The sequence below is a fragment of the Parasteatoda tepidariorum genome, chromosome 2 (genome assembly GCF_982258835.1).
Source record: "Parasteatoda tepidariorum strain Cologne lab strain chromosome 2, Ptep-v5.0, whole genome shotgun sequence".
In the NCBI taxonomy this organism is placed as follows: domain Eukaryota; kingdom Metazoa; phylum Arthropoda; class Arachnida; order Araneae; family Theridiidae; genus Parasteatoda; species Parasteatoda tepidariorum.
The window spans coordinates 12,041,056-12,056,700 of NC_141756.1; the positions used below are offsets into that span (position 1 = coordinate 12,041,056).

At 30.3% G+C, this 15,645-nt stretch overlaps 1 protein-coding gene across 3 annotated transcripts in view; it reads right to left on the bottom strand.

Moving 5' to 3' along the window:
• Window positions 1-6,046: 6,046 nt before the first annotated feature.
• LOC107448210 (uncharacterized) overlaps window positions 6,047-15,645 on the bottom strand; it is a 41,357-nt gene continuing 31,758 nt past the window's right edge. The window contains exons 17-19 of one of the 3 annotated variants that reach the window (XM_043047442.3): window positions 12,202-12,319; window positions 9,473-9,997; window positions 6,047-6,190 (exon numbers count right to left, since the gene is read on the bottom strand). In XM_043047442.3, the coding sequence (XP_042903376.1) occupies window positions 6,183-6,190; window positions 9,473-9,997; window positions 12,202-12,319 (651 nt within the window). In that variant the 3' untranslated portion in view covers window positions 6,047-6,182. Of the gene's footprint in view, window positions 6,191-9,381; window positions 10,016-12,201; window positions 12,320-15,645 lie in introns of those variants that run through there. The other 2 variants (XM_016063331.4, XM_087156869.1) reach the window with 2 other exon arrangements.

Here is a 15,645-nt window from a genome sequence, read left to right on the forward strand (position 1 = left end):
CTTATACTTTATTTATATTATGATATTAATTTTCCTAATTTGTTTTAAGCAGATGACCTATTAAAATTTATAAATTACAGAAAACTCTTATGACTGGTAAAAGTTTGTGGAAATTTCATCAAAAATCACATTAATGAAATTTTCTGTAATATTAAAGCTTGCTTACACATCGCCTCGTAAGCATAACTTAAGCAAAAGGACACACTTAGGGATGTAACTACGCCAAGGTAGTTGGGGCCCTAGATGAAGGGACCACATCTCGTTCTTTCAGAATTAAATTTCTCTTTTTTTTTAAGTCGGAAAGACATTGTGTGAAGATGGAATTGCAAAATTTTTTTTTTTTTTTTTTTTTTTTTTTTTTTTGTAATTGCATATCTACTTTAGCATAAAGGGAAGAGTAAAAAACAGTGAAAAGACTTTTTTCAAGAATTATTTTCCTCCCTCAAAATAACAAAAAAGCTTCGCAGAGAGGGGAAAAGGCTATAACTGCATGAAGTTGATTGTTAACACATTCTGTATATTGTACTTCTGACTGACGTAGTTGTTTCATCCACTATCTAGTCAGACCCAGTAGCATGACAACCGGAGGGTAAAGGGGACAACCATCCCCTCTAAAATTTTAAGTGAGGGGGCAAACAATGTGTTTCGCCTCTCTTGAAATTTAGACACAGAAATGAGGTCAAGTGAAATTGGTAATTTTAAAAAAAATATTTTTCAATTTTAAAGCTATTTTCAAATGCAAAGCTTTATATTCTTCTAAAATTTAAGTGTGTTAATAATGTGTTTCGCCCCTTCTGATATTTTGACATTTGCCAAGACAAAGTCAAGTAAAATTGGCAATTTTAAAAGGAAAAAAAAAAAACGATTTCTTTCAACTTGAAAGCTATTTTCCGAATAGAAAACGTTATTTTCCTCTCAAATTAAAATGAGGGAGCAAAAATTTTATTTATCCCTTTCTGAAATTCAGACATTCGCAAAATAAAGTTATAAGTAAAATTACTATTTAACTCTTTCTTCAACCTTAAACTTATTTTCCAAATAGAAAACTTTATTTTCCTCTGAAATTTGATTGAGGGAGGTATAATATGCGTCCCCTTTTCTGAAACTTTGACATTCGCTACAATTAAGTAAAATAGAATTGGTAACTTTAAAAAAAGCTACTGTTTTTAAAAACTTCGAGCTACTATCCAAATAGAAAACTTTTTTTTCTTCATATGACAACTTTTAATATATTAAAATTAAAAAATATACTTTTAAAAAAACCAAAACACACAAAAAAGAGGGTCAGCATAAAAAAATAAAAGAAGTATTTAGAAAACTAAAATAATTACCACTCTTTTACCCTTCCCTGGATAGAGCAATTGGCGAACGAAATGGGCTACAAATGGAGTAAAGAAGAACTCTTTATAAAGAGTTCTTCTTTACTCCATTTGTAGCCCATTCATGCCATAGGTATACCTATGGCAACACTTGGCATGCTTTCACCTTTGGCGTGTGGAGAGTCATAGAAAAAGGAATCATAGAAAAATACGTTAGCTTTTGTCTTGATTTTCAAATAGATTAAAATCTTTTAAGTTTGGAAACTGTATGGAACTAAAAACTACATTAAACATAGTTCTAAAAGAAAGCGTCATGGAAATTTTAAAAATATTTGTGGCAATTAAATACGAAAAATATTAAGAAAGGGGAAAATAACGCAGTACATTTCTATGCAACTGAAAAGAGGAGAGGGAAGGGTCAGAACTTTGAACCGGTCTTCTCCCCTCGATGGCTTATTCGAGCGTTGCGATCGCCTATAAAATGCATCTTTCACTGACAAATAGATATAATTTAAAGCAACTCTTCACTTTAAACACCTTTCTTCATACCCTATAGTAACTTGACTTCTCAAAAAATAGCCATCTCATTTTATATTATTGTAAAACGTTCTTTTGCTTCTTTAAATTGCCTTTACCATATTTATGGCTCTGGGCTCTTTTGTCCTTTTATAAAATGTCATATTCTCAGAACCATCTATTTGTTGGATATCTATTCATAAATTGTCTTAAACAAGCAATTATCTAGCTATGCGAAGATAGCCCCCGAAAATGAGGAAAATCAAAAATTCAAACTGCATTCGTTTGACCACAAATGACCCACCCTTTAATTTTTTACCATCCTTGTTTTGGACATAATCCAAAAAATTAAATTCGGGGGCTAACTTCGCATTTTTATGCCAAATAAATAAAAATCCAATTTTTAAATTGTATTCATTTGACCACCTTTTAGTTTGTTTGTTTTTTTACCACCCTTATTTACGCCGTAATCCTAAAAATAAGACTTGGGAGAAGCCCGAGGTTAGCCCCCAAATTTAATTTTTAGTATTATGACCGAAATAAGGATGGACAAAAAAATATTTAAAAGGTGGTCATTTGTGGTCAAACGAATGCAGTTTGAGTTTTAGATTTTTCTCACTTTCGAGGGGTATCTCCGCGTAGCTCAATTATCTAGATGTTCTAGGAAAACAGAAGTAAACTTTTAAGGGACCTAAGGGGATGACTCCTGTAGACATTTAATTTGGCTCTTTTGTCAAGAGGCTTTTTCTGAGACAAACGTTCTTATCACTCTCTGTTAAATTTTAATTTTTTAAGCTCATTTAATTGTATCATCTAAATTAACTATTTTAAATTCAAATGTAAATTTTTAGTCAACTTTTATTTATTTTGTTCAATTTTTAAAATTTAAATTTAATAAAAATTATTTGCAACTGCTTTCTTTTAAATATAAATCGAGTCATCAATAATTCGCATTCTTAAGAAAGTTTTTCTTTGGACAACAAGAAAACTAAAAATAAATTGCTTTCTAATAAGGTACGTAAATGTTTGCATTAAATAATTTGATACATTAAAAATTGTATATTTATGTACTGTTAGTTTTTATATGAATGGTCAGATAAAAAATTATTTTTATGTTCGTTTATCTAATACATCAGTTCATGATTTTACAGTTTATTGTGTGTATAGGTTTTGTTCTTATTTTATATTTTTAAAATTACTAAGACCTACAAATTTTTAAAATTAGAATTTTTTTATGGTTTTAAACAATGATTTCATTCAAAAATGAAGTGCAATCTCTAATTTTATATATATGACGAAAAAGAAATCCCTTATAATTTAAAAAATAAAGCTATGAATATTGTTTCGTTGAGAATAACTGAAAATATGTCTTTAATTTTAGTTTAAATAAAAAAGTCACTATTTTTCAGACACTAAAAAATAAAGTTCGTGGAAAAATACATTTTACTTCGTTATTTCGAATAGTCTCTCTACTTTTATGGGATACTTTCTTATATCGATTCTTTAAAATCAGAATTATCTTTATTTTATTGAAATGAAACTAATTTCAAGTTCTTTGCTTTCATTGACAAAAAATACGTACTTTAGAAGAAAAGAAAAACTGTTAATACAAAAAGCAAGGAAATATCACGATTGGGTTGAAAACGCAATTTATCTTCTTTTAAATTGAGTATTTTATTCTCATCTTATATGATAACCACATTATGCAGAGAAGAGCTGAAACACTAAGTCCGTTACTCATTTCTTCTCTCTTATTTGAAATAATTTATTAAATAAACTATAGAAAATATCCTTTATATAAATAAGGGTAATTTTTATTCCAATGCAAAAATATAACCTAAAATTATACTTTAAACAATTAAAATGACGAAGAAATATTTTTAACACAATTAAAAAATTCCATAAAATTTTAATAAAAGCTGCTTTAATTAGAAGAAAAGAAAACATATTTAAGATGTGGATAATTTGTTTCCGTCAGATTTTTTTAATGGGGGGGGGGCATTAAGCGCAATTTATATAGAGTTTTTTTTTTTTAAACAAAATCTTATAGGAAATCATAGTAATTATTTTGCGCTACTTAACTTTTTGAGAACTTTTTTCGTGTATCATTTTTCTGAGATTGAAGGGTACATTTTTGAAAATTTTAATACTGAAATTAAAAATACTACTGATGGAGGAATTATAGCAGAATTATAATTATCATTTCTTCGCGTTTAAATTTATCAACTAGGGCGTTTCGATTTTATTTACTACCAGCATTGTAAAAGTTACCTGATGCACTCATCATTGATGTAGATCCAGGAAATTGACAAAGCGTCAAGTTTTGCGATCGTTTTTTCCATTACGCTTTGCAAAACTGAACAAACGGGCTCAGATTTTATTCACTCATTTGTATGACAAGCTTACACAATATGAACGAACTCTCAATTCATCAATTTCTATTACTTTTCATTTCACCAAATACGATATGTGAAATACTGTTGGTCATTTTGTCTTGTAAAAAGCTTTTACTTACTTTTTTTCAACCTGTTTAATATTTTGCATCCATAAATCTTATTAAAAATTTCCTAACTTTCATGCGACTTAAAATTTTTAACTTATGAAAAAGTGGCAGCTGTTGAAAATGCTACAGTTGGATAGTGGCCAATCCTTTCATTTAAATATTGTACCTCTAAACTAACAAGTAAATATATATATATTTACAAGCTTAATATTTCCTTTAAAAAAACTCTTAGAACAATGGATGGTGTTTTTAATATGAATGCAAACAATTTACAATCTTGAGCTCTTGCTCTACTTTCGGTTGGAAAGCATACAGCTTGCTTACTACAGCTTATTCTGCGAGGCGATATTTTCAAACTGATAATTTTGCTTTTAAAAAAAGAAATAAATTATATAATTTCTGAATTCAAATGGTGAATTCCAGGTGAGTTTGAAGTGAAAAAAATTGGTTTCCTTATTAATAGATAGTTAAAGGCCGGGATAGCCAGGTCGGTAGGGCGCTGGGCTCATGTCCGAGAGTTCGAACCCCGCCAGCCGAATACTTCCCGTATAGTAAATGGTGACTGATGCACGTTAAATCTGTCGAGTCGCAAAAGTCCTCCATGTTCCCATAACAAATCAATACCTCTGGGGGTACTAAATTGGAGATTGATCAGGTCAAAATTACGTTCTGCGGATGAATGAATGTGTCCACCCTATTAACGGGTGCGACAGAAGTCGAATTCTTGGTCATAGATGACGCCACTGGAAAACAAGAATAATCACACCCCTCTGGCTTAACAGGCATACGAAGCAAGCAAGCATAGATAGTTAAAAAAGGTGACAAGGTTACGAGATTTAGAAAAAAAAACTGGCTTTTTTCTTGCAGTCCTGATTTGAGCTCTTTTTATTTGTTTACTAGTGTTTGTTCTTGTTGCAAGCTGTGCATCATCATACATCAGTGTTAGCATATTGTTTGAGCAGCAAGATTAAGTTCATTTTACAATCAATCATTAAGCTTAAATTTTAAAACACAAATAATAACTTAGGTAACAAACACAAAAAATACTACTAAAGAGTCTCAAAACACAATAATCACGTTGTGAGCCAAATGGCTCCAGAACACCCTCACAGTAAAGAGTTTGCAGTGTAGAAAACACCACCTATAGTAGTAAACAGGAAAATAAATCTATTACCTTTCATGACGTTGATTACTAATGTTAAGAGCAATGAAAAATTCTGCTTTCTAAGTTTCAAAAATTACGGATCAGCCTATATATTATTACTACAGAATTGCCTATTTAAAATATGCTTTTGACACGCCACCCTCACTTTGTGGGTTTGCCATATCAAAAATATAAATTCAATAAATAATCTAATAAATCACGGATTTCGAGTGTTTTGTAATTTTAAGCTTTTGATGTACAGTAAAACTGGGTCAAATTTTTGAATTAAATCATCCTATGATAATTATTATTCTGTGTTAAATTCGAGAATTTATTTAAACATAATTCATATAAAAACCTGCAGTTTTTAGAAATACTTGAGCATTAACACACATTTATTCACATGGCAAATATTCGTCATTTCGCAATCAAGTCAGCCACAAGGGGCCAGATAAAGTTTGTCAAATATTTCTCTAGCATGTAAATGCAATGTTAATATAATTCTCAATATGGTTTAAAGCATGGGTTTCTTTTATTGTTATAAAGATATAAATCAAACAACAATACAATAAAGGAATTTTTTATTTGTCTATTAGCTAAAGAATTATCTTTAACTTTTGTCTGAGCTTCCTCATCGAAATAAATAAAATGAACTAATGTTGTCATTATTCTTCAACATTTCTTTTAAAAATATTTGTGTTCATACTCCTGCAAAAGAAAGAAATATATTACAGCTCTGAAACACGAAAATATTGAACAATGAAACAAGTTTTTTATTTGCAATATCACAGCTGATTTAAAAATAATTTTAAAGAACCAGTAAAAGAGAGCAAGATTAAAATATAAACAGTTCCGTTGGTCAGTATTAGGCAACAGTTCTGCTAGTTGGGATGAAAGCAACATTGCATCATTTAATTACTGTATCTGAATGTTGCTAATGCATTTACAGTAGAGTCAGGATAGTTCGAGTCTCGATTATTCGAGTTTCCTTTAACCCTTTGACTACAAATTCTAAAAAATGATTTTTTTGTCCCGTTTATTATTCAAAAGGACAAAGTAGGTCACAAATAAGGCAAATTTAGCATTTGGGATTTTTCTGACAAGCGGTTATCAATTTAGAGGCTGGGACATATATGTCCCGGTCATACTTAATGGTGGGATATATATGTCTAATAGTAATTTTTAAACATTTGTTGGGACAAATGAGTCCTGTTAGTAGTCAAAGGGTTAAATCCGAGCTAGTGAAAAAAGATCAGTCTTGCTCTTAAACAATGACCAATGCACACACAACACGTGGAACAATTATTACGATTGGTTTTACGCCGATTACTACGGCTGAATATTGAAAAACAAGTTTGTATAATAAACACTGAAACATGAGAACAGTGCGTTTAAACAAAAAATATTAGACAATTATTTTAAAGTACAATTAACCTGATGCAGTAAGATAATGAATATTGTAACTTGGTGTAATGCAGTAAATGTGCCCTGATCATCTAATGTAAATAAATTTTCTTTAAATATAAAACATATTTCAATTAACTACTGAAATTTAAAAACTGCTTTGTTTCCATTCATTTAAATATTTCTTAAATTTTAAGTTTTCGATAATTCAAGATATCCACCTCGAATTATAGAGACTCTACTGTACTTGTTTTGATATATGCTGTTATATTCATTTTAATTATAAATTAACAGTAGCAGCTTGTGTTAGCATAAAGAGCATTTCTAAATTTTTTTTTGAGAGATGTTACTAAAATCTTGTACTTTTTACTGACCTTTTTTACTTCCGTTTAAAAAAGGTAACTCCTAAGGACTAGACTACTCTTTAATAGTCATATGTATTCATAGTCATCAAATCTTCTTTGATGTTTTAATCATAAGCTCATGGGATAAAATCAAAATGATTATCAGTAACCTCTAGGGAAATGATGCAACTACATCCTAGGAGTTGATAACTGCCAGGTTTTAGTAAAGAAGTGAGCCCACATGGTTTTGCAGTTACATCACATGCAGTAAGTCACTTGTTGCTGATCACACAAACCTACCGGGGTGCTTATGAAGACGCTTTACCTGCTGTTATGACACATCCCACAGATTTACTATGGGGTTCAAATTAGGTGACATTGCAGGCCAACCAAGATGTAATTAGTAGTGTGAATGTTCACGAAATCATTCACATATTCTTCTAGCCTAATGAATTTTGTTATTTTCATCTTGAAAAACAGATACCAACACCAATCATGAACTGAAAGGGAATACTTGTTCACTCAAAGTGTTAAAACAAACAGGCTGGTTCAAGCCAGCGGTGATCGTAATGAGACGGCTCGATTACTTATTATTAGGGCTAAGATATTGACGGTATCTTCTCTTTTTTGCATATTTGCTATCCCCCCCCCCATTTACATGGCATTATTCATGCTTTTTTTTGGTTGGTCATTTTTTTTTTAAATTTCAGATTTTTTTACAATTTTTTTCATGAAGTTTAAATTATACTTTTACCTTTAAAAACATATTTGCTTGTGAATCAAATTTTTTCAGTATAAATTAGTTTAAATTTTGTATTAGATCTTTTTATTTTAAATATCCCCTAATAACAGGCGTTGATATTGAACAGAACTTTTTACAATCGATAATTTTGGGCATAAAATATTTAGGTTATCATTATCCTAGCCCTGATTAGTAGAAAAACACCAACAAAAAAAAAAATCCACACTCATGTTTGGCTCGAACTGGGCCACAATCAGTATGGCACTGCACTAGGCTTTTAAATTGGTGAGCTTATGCCTGCTTCCAGCAATTTTAAAATCAATAAACTTAGGTAGTTTATTGAATTTAAATTTTTTTTTCTACAAATAGTTTAGCTTTGATTACAGATGCTATCGCTATTTTTGCAAGAAATTATACATTTTGTTTGTCCTATCCTATCTTTATTTACTGTCTTAACTTGCACACTAACTAACTCAGTGGCGCGACAGCCCATTAAGAGGGCTAAGGCCGACTGTGCCCATCTCAGTTTTCTTGACCTTGGGCTCTGGGGTGCAGGAGCATATGTTCCGGTCAGGTGGTCAGCCTAACGCGGAACCCCCAGTGTTAGTTCCCAAGCATGCTTGGTACTCATTTTATCGACCCACTGAAGGGATGAAAGGCTGAGTCGGCCCGGCCCAAGGATCGAACCAAGGACCTGTGGCACGACAGCGCGAAGCGCTACCGCTCAGCCACCGGGCGTCTAACTTGCACACTATTATGATATAATTATTCATTGAACAGATATTCATTTTGACCAACTACCTTGGTAGAAACTTAATACAATAAAAAAAAAGGATTAATAAAATGTCATAAAAAGGTATTTAGAAGCTTAATTAATTTAAATCTATTAAGGAAGGATTGCAAACAAAAATAGCAACAAGCAAAATTTTCTCCAGTTGAAGAGGCTCTTTTCCCAGACCATAATTACAAATTATTTCCTAAAATATAATCTAAAAATACAAATTGATATTTTCAGTCTTAAATACTTTAGTTTCATATTAACAAAAACTTTCATTATCCAGTATTTTTGAAACAAGATATTTGTTAATTGCTGCAATTTTAAATCTTAATGGTCCGAAAGTAATTCAAATTTACTTCCCATAAGATGAAATTATCATAAAATAAAATTATTTAATTTTATTATAACCAAATTAATTTAAAATAAGACAATATAAGCGTCAAAACTAACAAAAGGTTTTTCATGACCGAATTATGCGCATCATCGGACCAAGTAAAAGTGCCATGCAGCTTATATGACGGCATCAGTTCATTAAGGGTTAAACTAACATTTTTTTTTAATAAGTGAACCAATAACCAAATAAAGGAAGAATAAAAAATAACTCAAACTTTTTGAATGGTTGAAAAACCTATACAAAACAAAAAACTATTTATTTGGAAAAGACAAAAGAAACAATTTTGTTATTTGCGAGTTGCTCAATCAACAGTTTAAGCAAAACGTACCTTGAGGATGTTGAACGTATGGAGGAGTAGATATTGTAGCAGGCATAGCAGCACTTGTTGGGATTATTGTCATTTGTGGGAGAATGTGAGCAGGCCCTCCCATATGGTTACCATGATTCTGGCTGTGTAGAGAATGCATATGCAAAGCATGGTGGGCAGCACCAGGCTGGTGCCCATGGTGGGTCGGTGGCTGTTGCTGTTGCATCAACACCACTGGCTGGGGCCCACTTGGAAATCCTGGATGGTGAGCTTGATGCAATGGATGGTTCATAGGCTGATTGTGGCTGGGGTGTGAGACACTTTGCAGTGGGTGCTGACCCATAGCACCAGCAGGATACATTACGGTAGTGGGTGTTGGTGGCTGAGAGTGGTTTCCGTGTGGCGTGGGGACCTGGTGTACAGGTGACGGTGATGGATGCACGCCCGGAGTTTGGGACTGAGGTGGGTGGTGATTGGAATGCTGTCCACCTTGCTGTAGAGAGTGGGCAGCTGACCCGGGCATGCCTGCTCCTGGATGGGCAGACACTGCAATAAAATATTTATCTTCATATAGAAGATAAAAAGAAACGTATTAACGAACCAAAAACCCTTAATCCCAAATACTTAGACTACTTGCATGCATATTAACAATCAGAATTGAAGGGTATAGGAGAAAAACCTTAACCATAAAAGCAAGTTTTTTTAAAAGCACAATTTAAGATTTTTTTTTTTTGTGACAAAGCTAAGAAATCCAGGAAATGAAAGTCATATTGATACTGGGCAGAAAACAAAACTTGGAAAGGGAAAATATATAATATATTTTGGCGAAAATGTTAATGGATTAATAAAAAGTTCCTTATCCGGAATTCGTTTACGGGAAGGGTCTCTTTTCCAGAAACTTAAAAATCAAAATAAACGAAACTCTTTTCCCTTTTTACACTTTTGATCTTTAAAAAAAAATTGCAGATATGAGAATCCTCTGCTTTTCTGCTTGTTCATGAATTTTATTAGAATTTTGATTATTGTTTAATTTAATCAGTTTTTTACTATAATAAATTTTAAAAAAACTTGGATATTATGGAAACAAAATCCACTATTTCACTATAGCGAGAAAAAACCAGCATTTTTTCTTACGTCTCGCACATACGGATCAATATTGTCAAGAATCACACTCTTAACTTCAAAATTGTAAAAAATTTCACATTTTTGAAGAAAGAAAAAAAAAAACATGAATTTAAAATGAAATTGCCACGACTAAAGTGGGTCATTAAGTAATTATTCAAAAGTGCGATTTGGAATTTTATGATTGCAATAATATTATATTAAAAATAAAATCTAAACTTTAAAAACTATGTGAAAATACCAAACTGTTAAAAATGCGAACAAAACATGGACAATAAAATCATCAAATATGAGGGCTACAAATGTACGATTCGAAATTTCCTGTGTATGATAACGTATTCGCAAAAATCAATTTTACTTTAGCGCAATAGATTTTCAAACCACAACAAAGAACAGGCTTGATAATACAAAAAATTGGACAAGTTTTTCTCTGCTTTACCCTTCAATTACAGATAACAAACATATAAGACAAATTTTCTTTATTAATCACACAAATGCATATCATTCAACCATAAAATTACCAAGACATTATTGCCTAGTATCAGTGCTTATATAGTAGTGTTGCTGCCTATTTTGTTACTAGCATCAACAAGAATTTTTTTTTTTAATTAAACCTTCAAGCACGGTTATAAAATCTCTATTGGAGAATATGGGCATCTGAACAGATCATTTGGATACATGAAGTAATCAAGGATGCATTCATTATAGGTGCCAACTAGTTACAAGGAATTGAAAGGGACTTTTAACAAATTTTTACAAGACGAATGCTTACTATTATAATTTATTGTTATTAGATTTCAAATCAGCACAAATTAAATTAAATTACAATATCAAATCAAACTAATTTAGATATGCTATAGTTATCATGTTATATATATGAAGATGTGTTAGTGTTGTAGCACAGAAACATTTTTATGAAACGTAGTAATGGTAAATATATAGTACTAAATTAGAGTAGTAATGTATTAAAACAATGAAGTACTAAATTCAAAATACAGCAAAATTAAAATGATGTTGAATATGTTTTACTAATGAATTGTCACTAGATACATAATTTATTTTTTTCTAAAAAAAATCTTAAAATTTTGCTACCATATTAAGATTAAAAGGCCAAGAAAACTCAACTGTACTCTCTTAAAAAGTTAAATTTAATTATATACTAATATTCAACTGTCAAAAGTAAACCCTAACAGGTTCAAAGAGTGTTCTTTTCTGCAATAGTTCTTAGCACTACAGTGGTATGAAACATTCCATTGTAGTTGCATTGGTCCAATGGAGAGAAGAAAAAAACCTGTACACAAGGATTAAATATGAATAATGAACAGTAGCCTTTTCTTCAAAATAGTTTAAGTTGCCAATGGTGGCCCTGTATCTATTTATTTAGTTGCCAATGGCAACTCTGTATTTATTTACTGATATAAATTTGACTAAAATTGAGTTGGTACCTGAAACTGAGCACTTTTCTCAGAAATTTGAAGCAATTTTCCTATTCTGAGGCTACCTGATATTGACACATTTTATCAACACTAAAAAAGTACTTTCTTTTAAATATTAATTTCTATATTTTTCTCAAATAATCATTCATGCTTTAGTATTGTATATTTAGAGAAATAAGATATAAAACTCACTCAGTAGATGATGGGTTTGAAGCTGGGAAGTGTCGCAGTAGGAAACTGAGTGAGATGTAGGCACTACACCGACTTGCTGTTGAGGAACAACCCTTGAAGGTCCAACAACAAAATTCATCTAGAAAAAAATTTCAACATTTTTAAACGAATAAACAAAATAATGATACACAAAACAATTATTTTTTTTGATGAAAAAAAAGCTGAAACATTTAAACAAAAAAGATGCTCTTTAGTACTACCATTCACAACAGCAACCCTTCCATTTTAACTAGAAAGTCTTGTTTGGTATTCCACAGATGTAATATTATTTTGAAGTTCATTAGAATTTCAACACAGAGTACAAAATGTTGATTTTTTTACCGCACATCAAATCAGAATTGTATTAAAACCAAAGGAAGATAGACAAAGCTCCAGATTCTTATTCTAGGCGATCGTTCTCTACGGTGCAAAAGTCAGTGAAATATGGATTACATCCTGTGGATGCATGATTGTCAGCGTCTCAATTTTTCTTTAAGTATAGCATGCTTCTAGTAAAACTATCCCAGCATTTATTGGTAATGAGTAGTTATTTAGGTTATTTTTGTACACTCTAAACATACTTTTTGCATGCTTACAATAGCGTTATACAACTCCATTCAGCTTGGATTACATGGGTCATTATATGCATCATGAACTATATGTATTTTACTTTTAAAAAGGTCACTTTATATAAATTATAAGTGATTAAATGTATAACTAGCTTGATTTTACTACTTGAAATATTTTTCTCCTTAATAAACTTGTTTTTAATTAGTTTTTTTTTAAAAATTTACATTTTTGGTCAAAATAAGGAGTTATGAATATTTTTAAGGATGTATATTATTAAGCTACATATTCTTTGATCAAAAGCATACTTAGGAAAATTATATATGTAAAAGGAAAAACTCCTAGCTTCAAGAAAGGATTAAAATAAGTGGGGAAAAAAACTATTAAAAATTCATGCTAAATAAAGTAATATAATAAATAGTTCACACATATTGACTTCAATTCCCCTTGCCCAGGCTATATAAATGTGAGATAAATGAAAATAAAATGCAAAAGAATTAGAGTACTTAATTAACCCAATTGAGCCAGGTGACCTAACTTTGGGATGCTTTATTCACAAATTTTGCAAGGGAACAATATTAGTCAGAACTTTTCAAAAAATATACAATACATATTCTGAGTGTTTGCACTTAATAAACATACATCTATAAATGGCAACACGTTGACAGACTTAATATAGTAAAACAAATGTTTGATGAAAACCCAAGTGTTAATTCTTCTGATAAAATATGGAGACATGAAACGTTAAGATATTGCATTTATTTTTCATCAATCATTTTTCTGAATTTAGAATACGTATTTTTGGATATTTTTTTATATTTGTTATTTTTTGAGCATTTATATATTGTCCCTATTTTGGAAAGGTAGACACGAAAGGGTACATGAATCACCCCACGCTCTCAGTGCATTAGAACAATGTTTTATCTGAATGGTGTCTTTAATTTAAGGAATTCATTCAAACATGTATTCCAAAATGTGCAAATATTAAAATAAATGTTTAATTTTCTTAACTATATATATGTGCATACTTGCCTCATGAACTTTACTTTCTTTTATTGAGAGTAGTAAATATTTTTGGACAAATTTGAGCAACATTTTCCAAAAAGTTTCATAATAAAATAACTATATTACGCATAAAAAAATATTTCAAAGCAAACCATATCAATGGAGAAAGAGAAAATTACGAAAATATTTCATAATTTTAAATTTAAAAACTGAATTATCTGTATGTAATATAGTATGAAACTTGAAATTAATGTTTCATATGTTGGATTTTGAAGGCTTATTTTTTTTTTCTGTAAATTCATATCGTTGTTCCATATGGTCTAAGAAATGGTGGTGGGCATATGTTTGTGATCATCTTCTTCAAAACTATAGGATTTCTTAAGCATCAAACATGAAATATGCTAAATGTATCATCAAAGATAAATTTGCCTGCTCGAGGCAGATCAATCACCAAAGCTGCCAACTTTCTATGCCTTTCGGGAAACTTTTTCTAATGGCTAAGTTAATGTTCTAATAAATAATTCTTTGCTTTGTAAATTTGATTTAAAGTTACCTTCAACACTGTAAATGATTAAAATATATATAGCATCTATTTTTCTAGCTATCTTGTGTAAAGGCTTCCAAAATGCTGGCAAAACTAAAAAAATTTTGAAAGATTAAGTTTTTAACTATCTAAGACTATAAAATATTTTGTAAAATTTTTTTTAGTAGCTGGCAGCCCTGTATTACTAAAATATGCAAGATTTCATCCGATATGATGGTATTAACCACTTTATCCAGGTGAATAAAAATGTGGTTAAGCTACAGAAGTCATGGGAAACGATGCAGAAATCAAAATTACACTGTACGAAACTTCCGTGCAAAATAATTTAATTTTGTTTTTCCTAAAGAAATTAAAATCCTTATTTTACTGAAAAAGATTTCATCTTACTATTTAAAAATAATTAACATGTTATAACTTGTTTGTATTTAAAATTGGATTAATCTTTAAATGGGAAAACACCTGTACCTATTCGTGCCTAGCATCACAAAATTGGGGCACATTTTATTTTTATAAAATCAGGGATGAGATTAACCGAAAGGCAAAAAAGCTGAATTTCCACAATAGCAAATTTTACGCAAGCGCAACCCTTTAATAATAAATTCCAGACAGTTTAAGGTAATAAATAATGTGTTGACATACAATTGTGTACTAATCTATTATTATATAAATGATTACATTGATACTTAACATTTTGTGAAAATAAAAATTACCAAATGAAAAAATAAAGCTGGAAATTATATTTTTCCTCAGTTCACATAAGAGACAATTATTACTTGAAAAACTACCTGGTTTAGCAAATTAAAACTACTGAGAATATACATTAATATTTCATTTCTTTTAATAAATACTGTTATGTGATTTATAGCAAATATATCAGTAATATTACTTTTTAAATTATACTGAAAAAAAAAAACTTTAACAATGGACCGAATCATTATGTTCATATTATAGTCTAATCTAACTAGAGCCCTTTGAAACATATCAATAACAGTGAAGTAGAAATATATAGTAACTCCTTAACAAACGAAAATTGCTATTTTAGTTTGAAAAATTACATGACAATCAGCAAGTGTTCAGATAATTGTATTTTATTTGATAAGAATTTTGCATTTTATAGCATAAATAACAGCAATTATAAATAAAATTTTGATGATGAATTAATTAACTCTTTTACAAAAATTTTTTTTTAATTAAATCCCTTTGTAAGTGATTGCTTTTGTTAGCTATATCTTTTATGTTTGCTATATTTAGTCGTTAGTCCATCTTCAAACATCTTGTGACAAATCCTATTTTTTCTTCTTTGCAAGCAC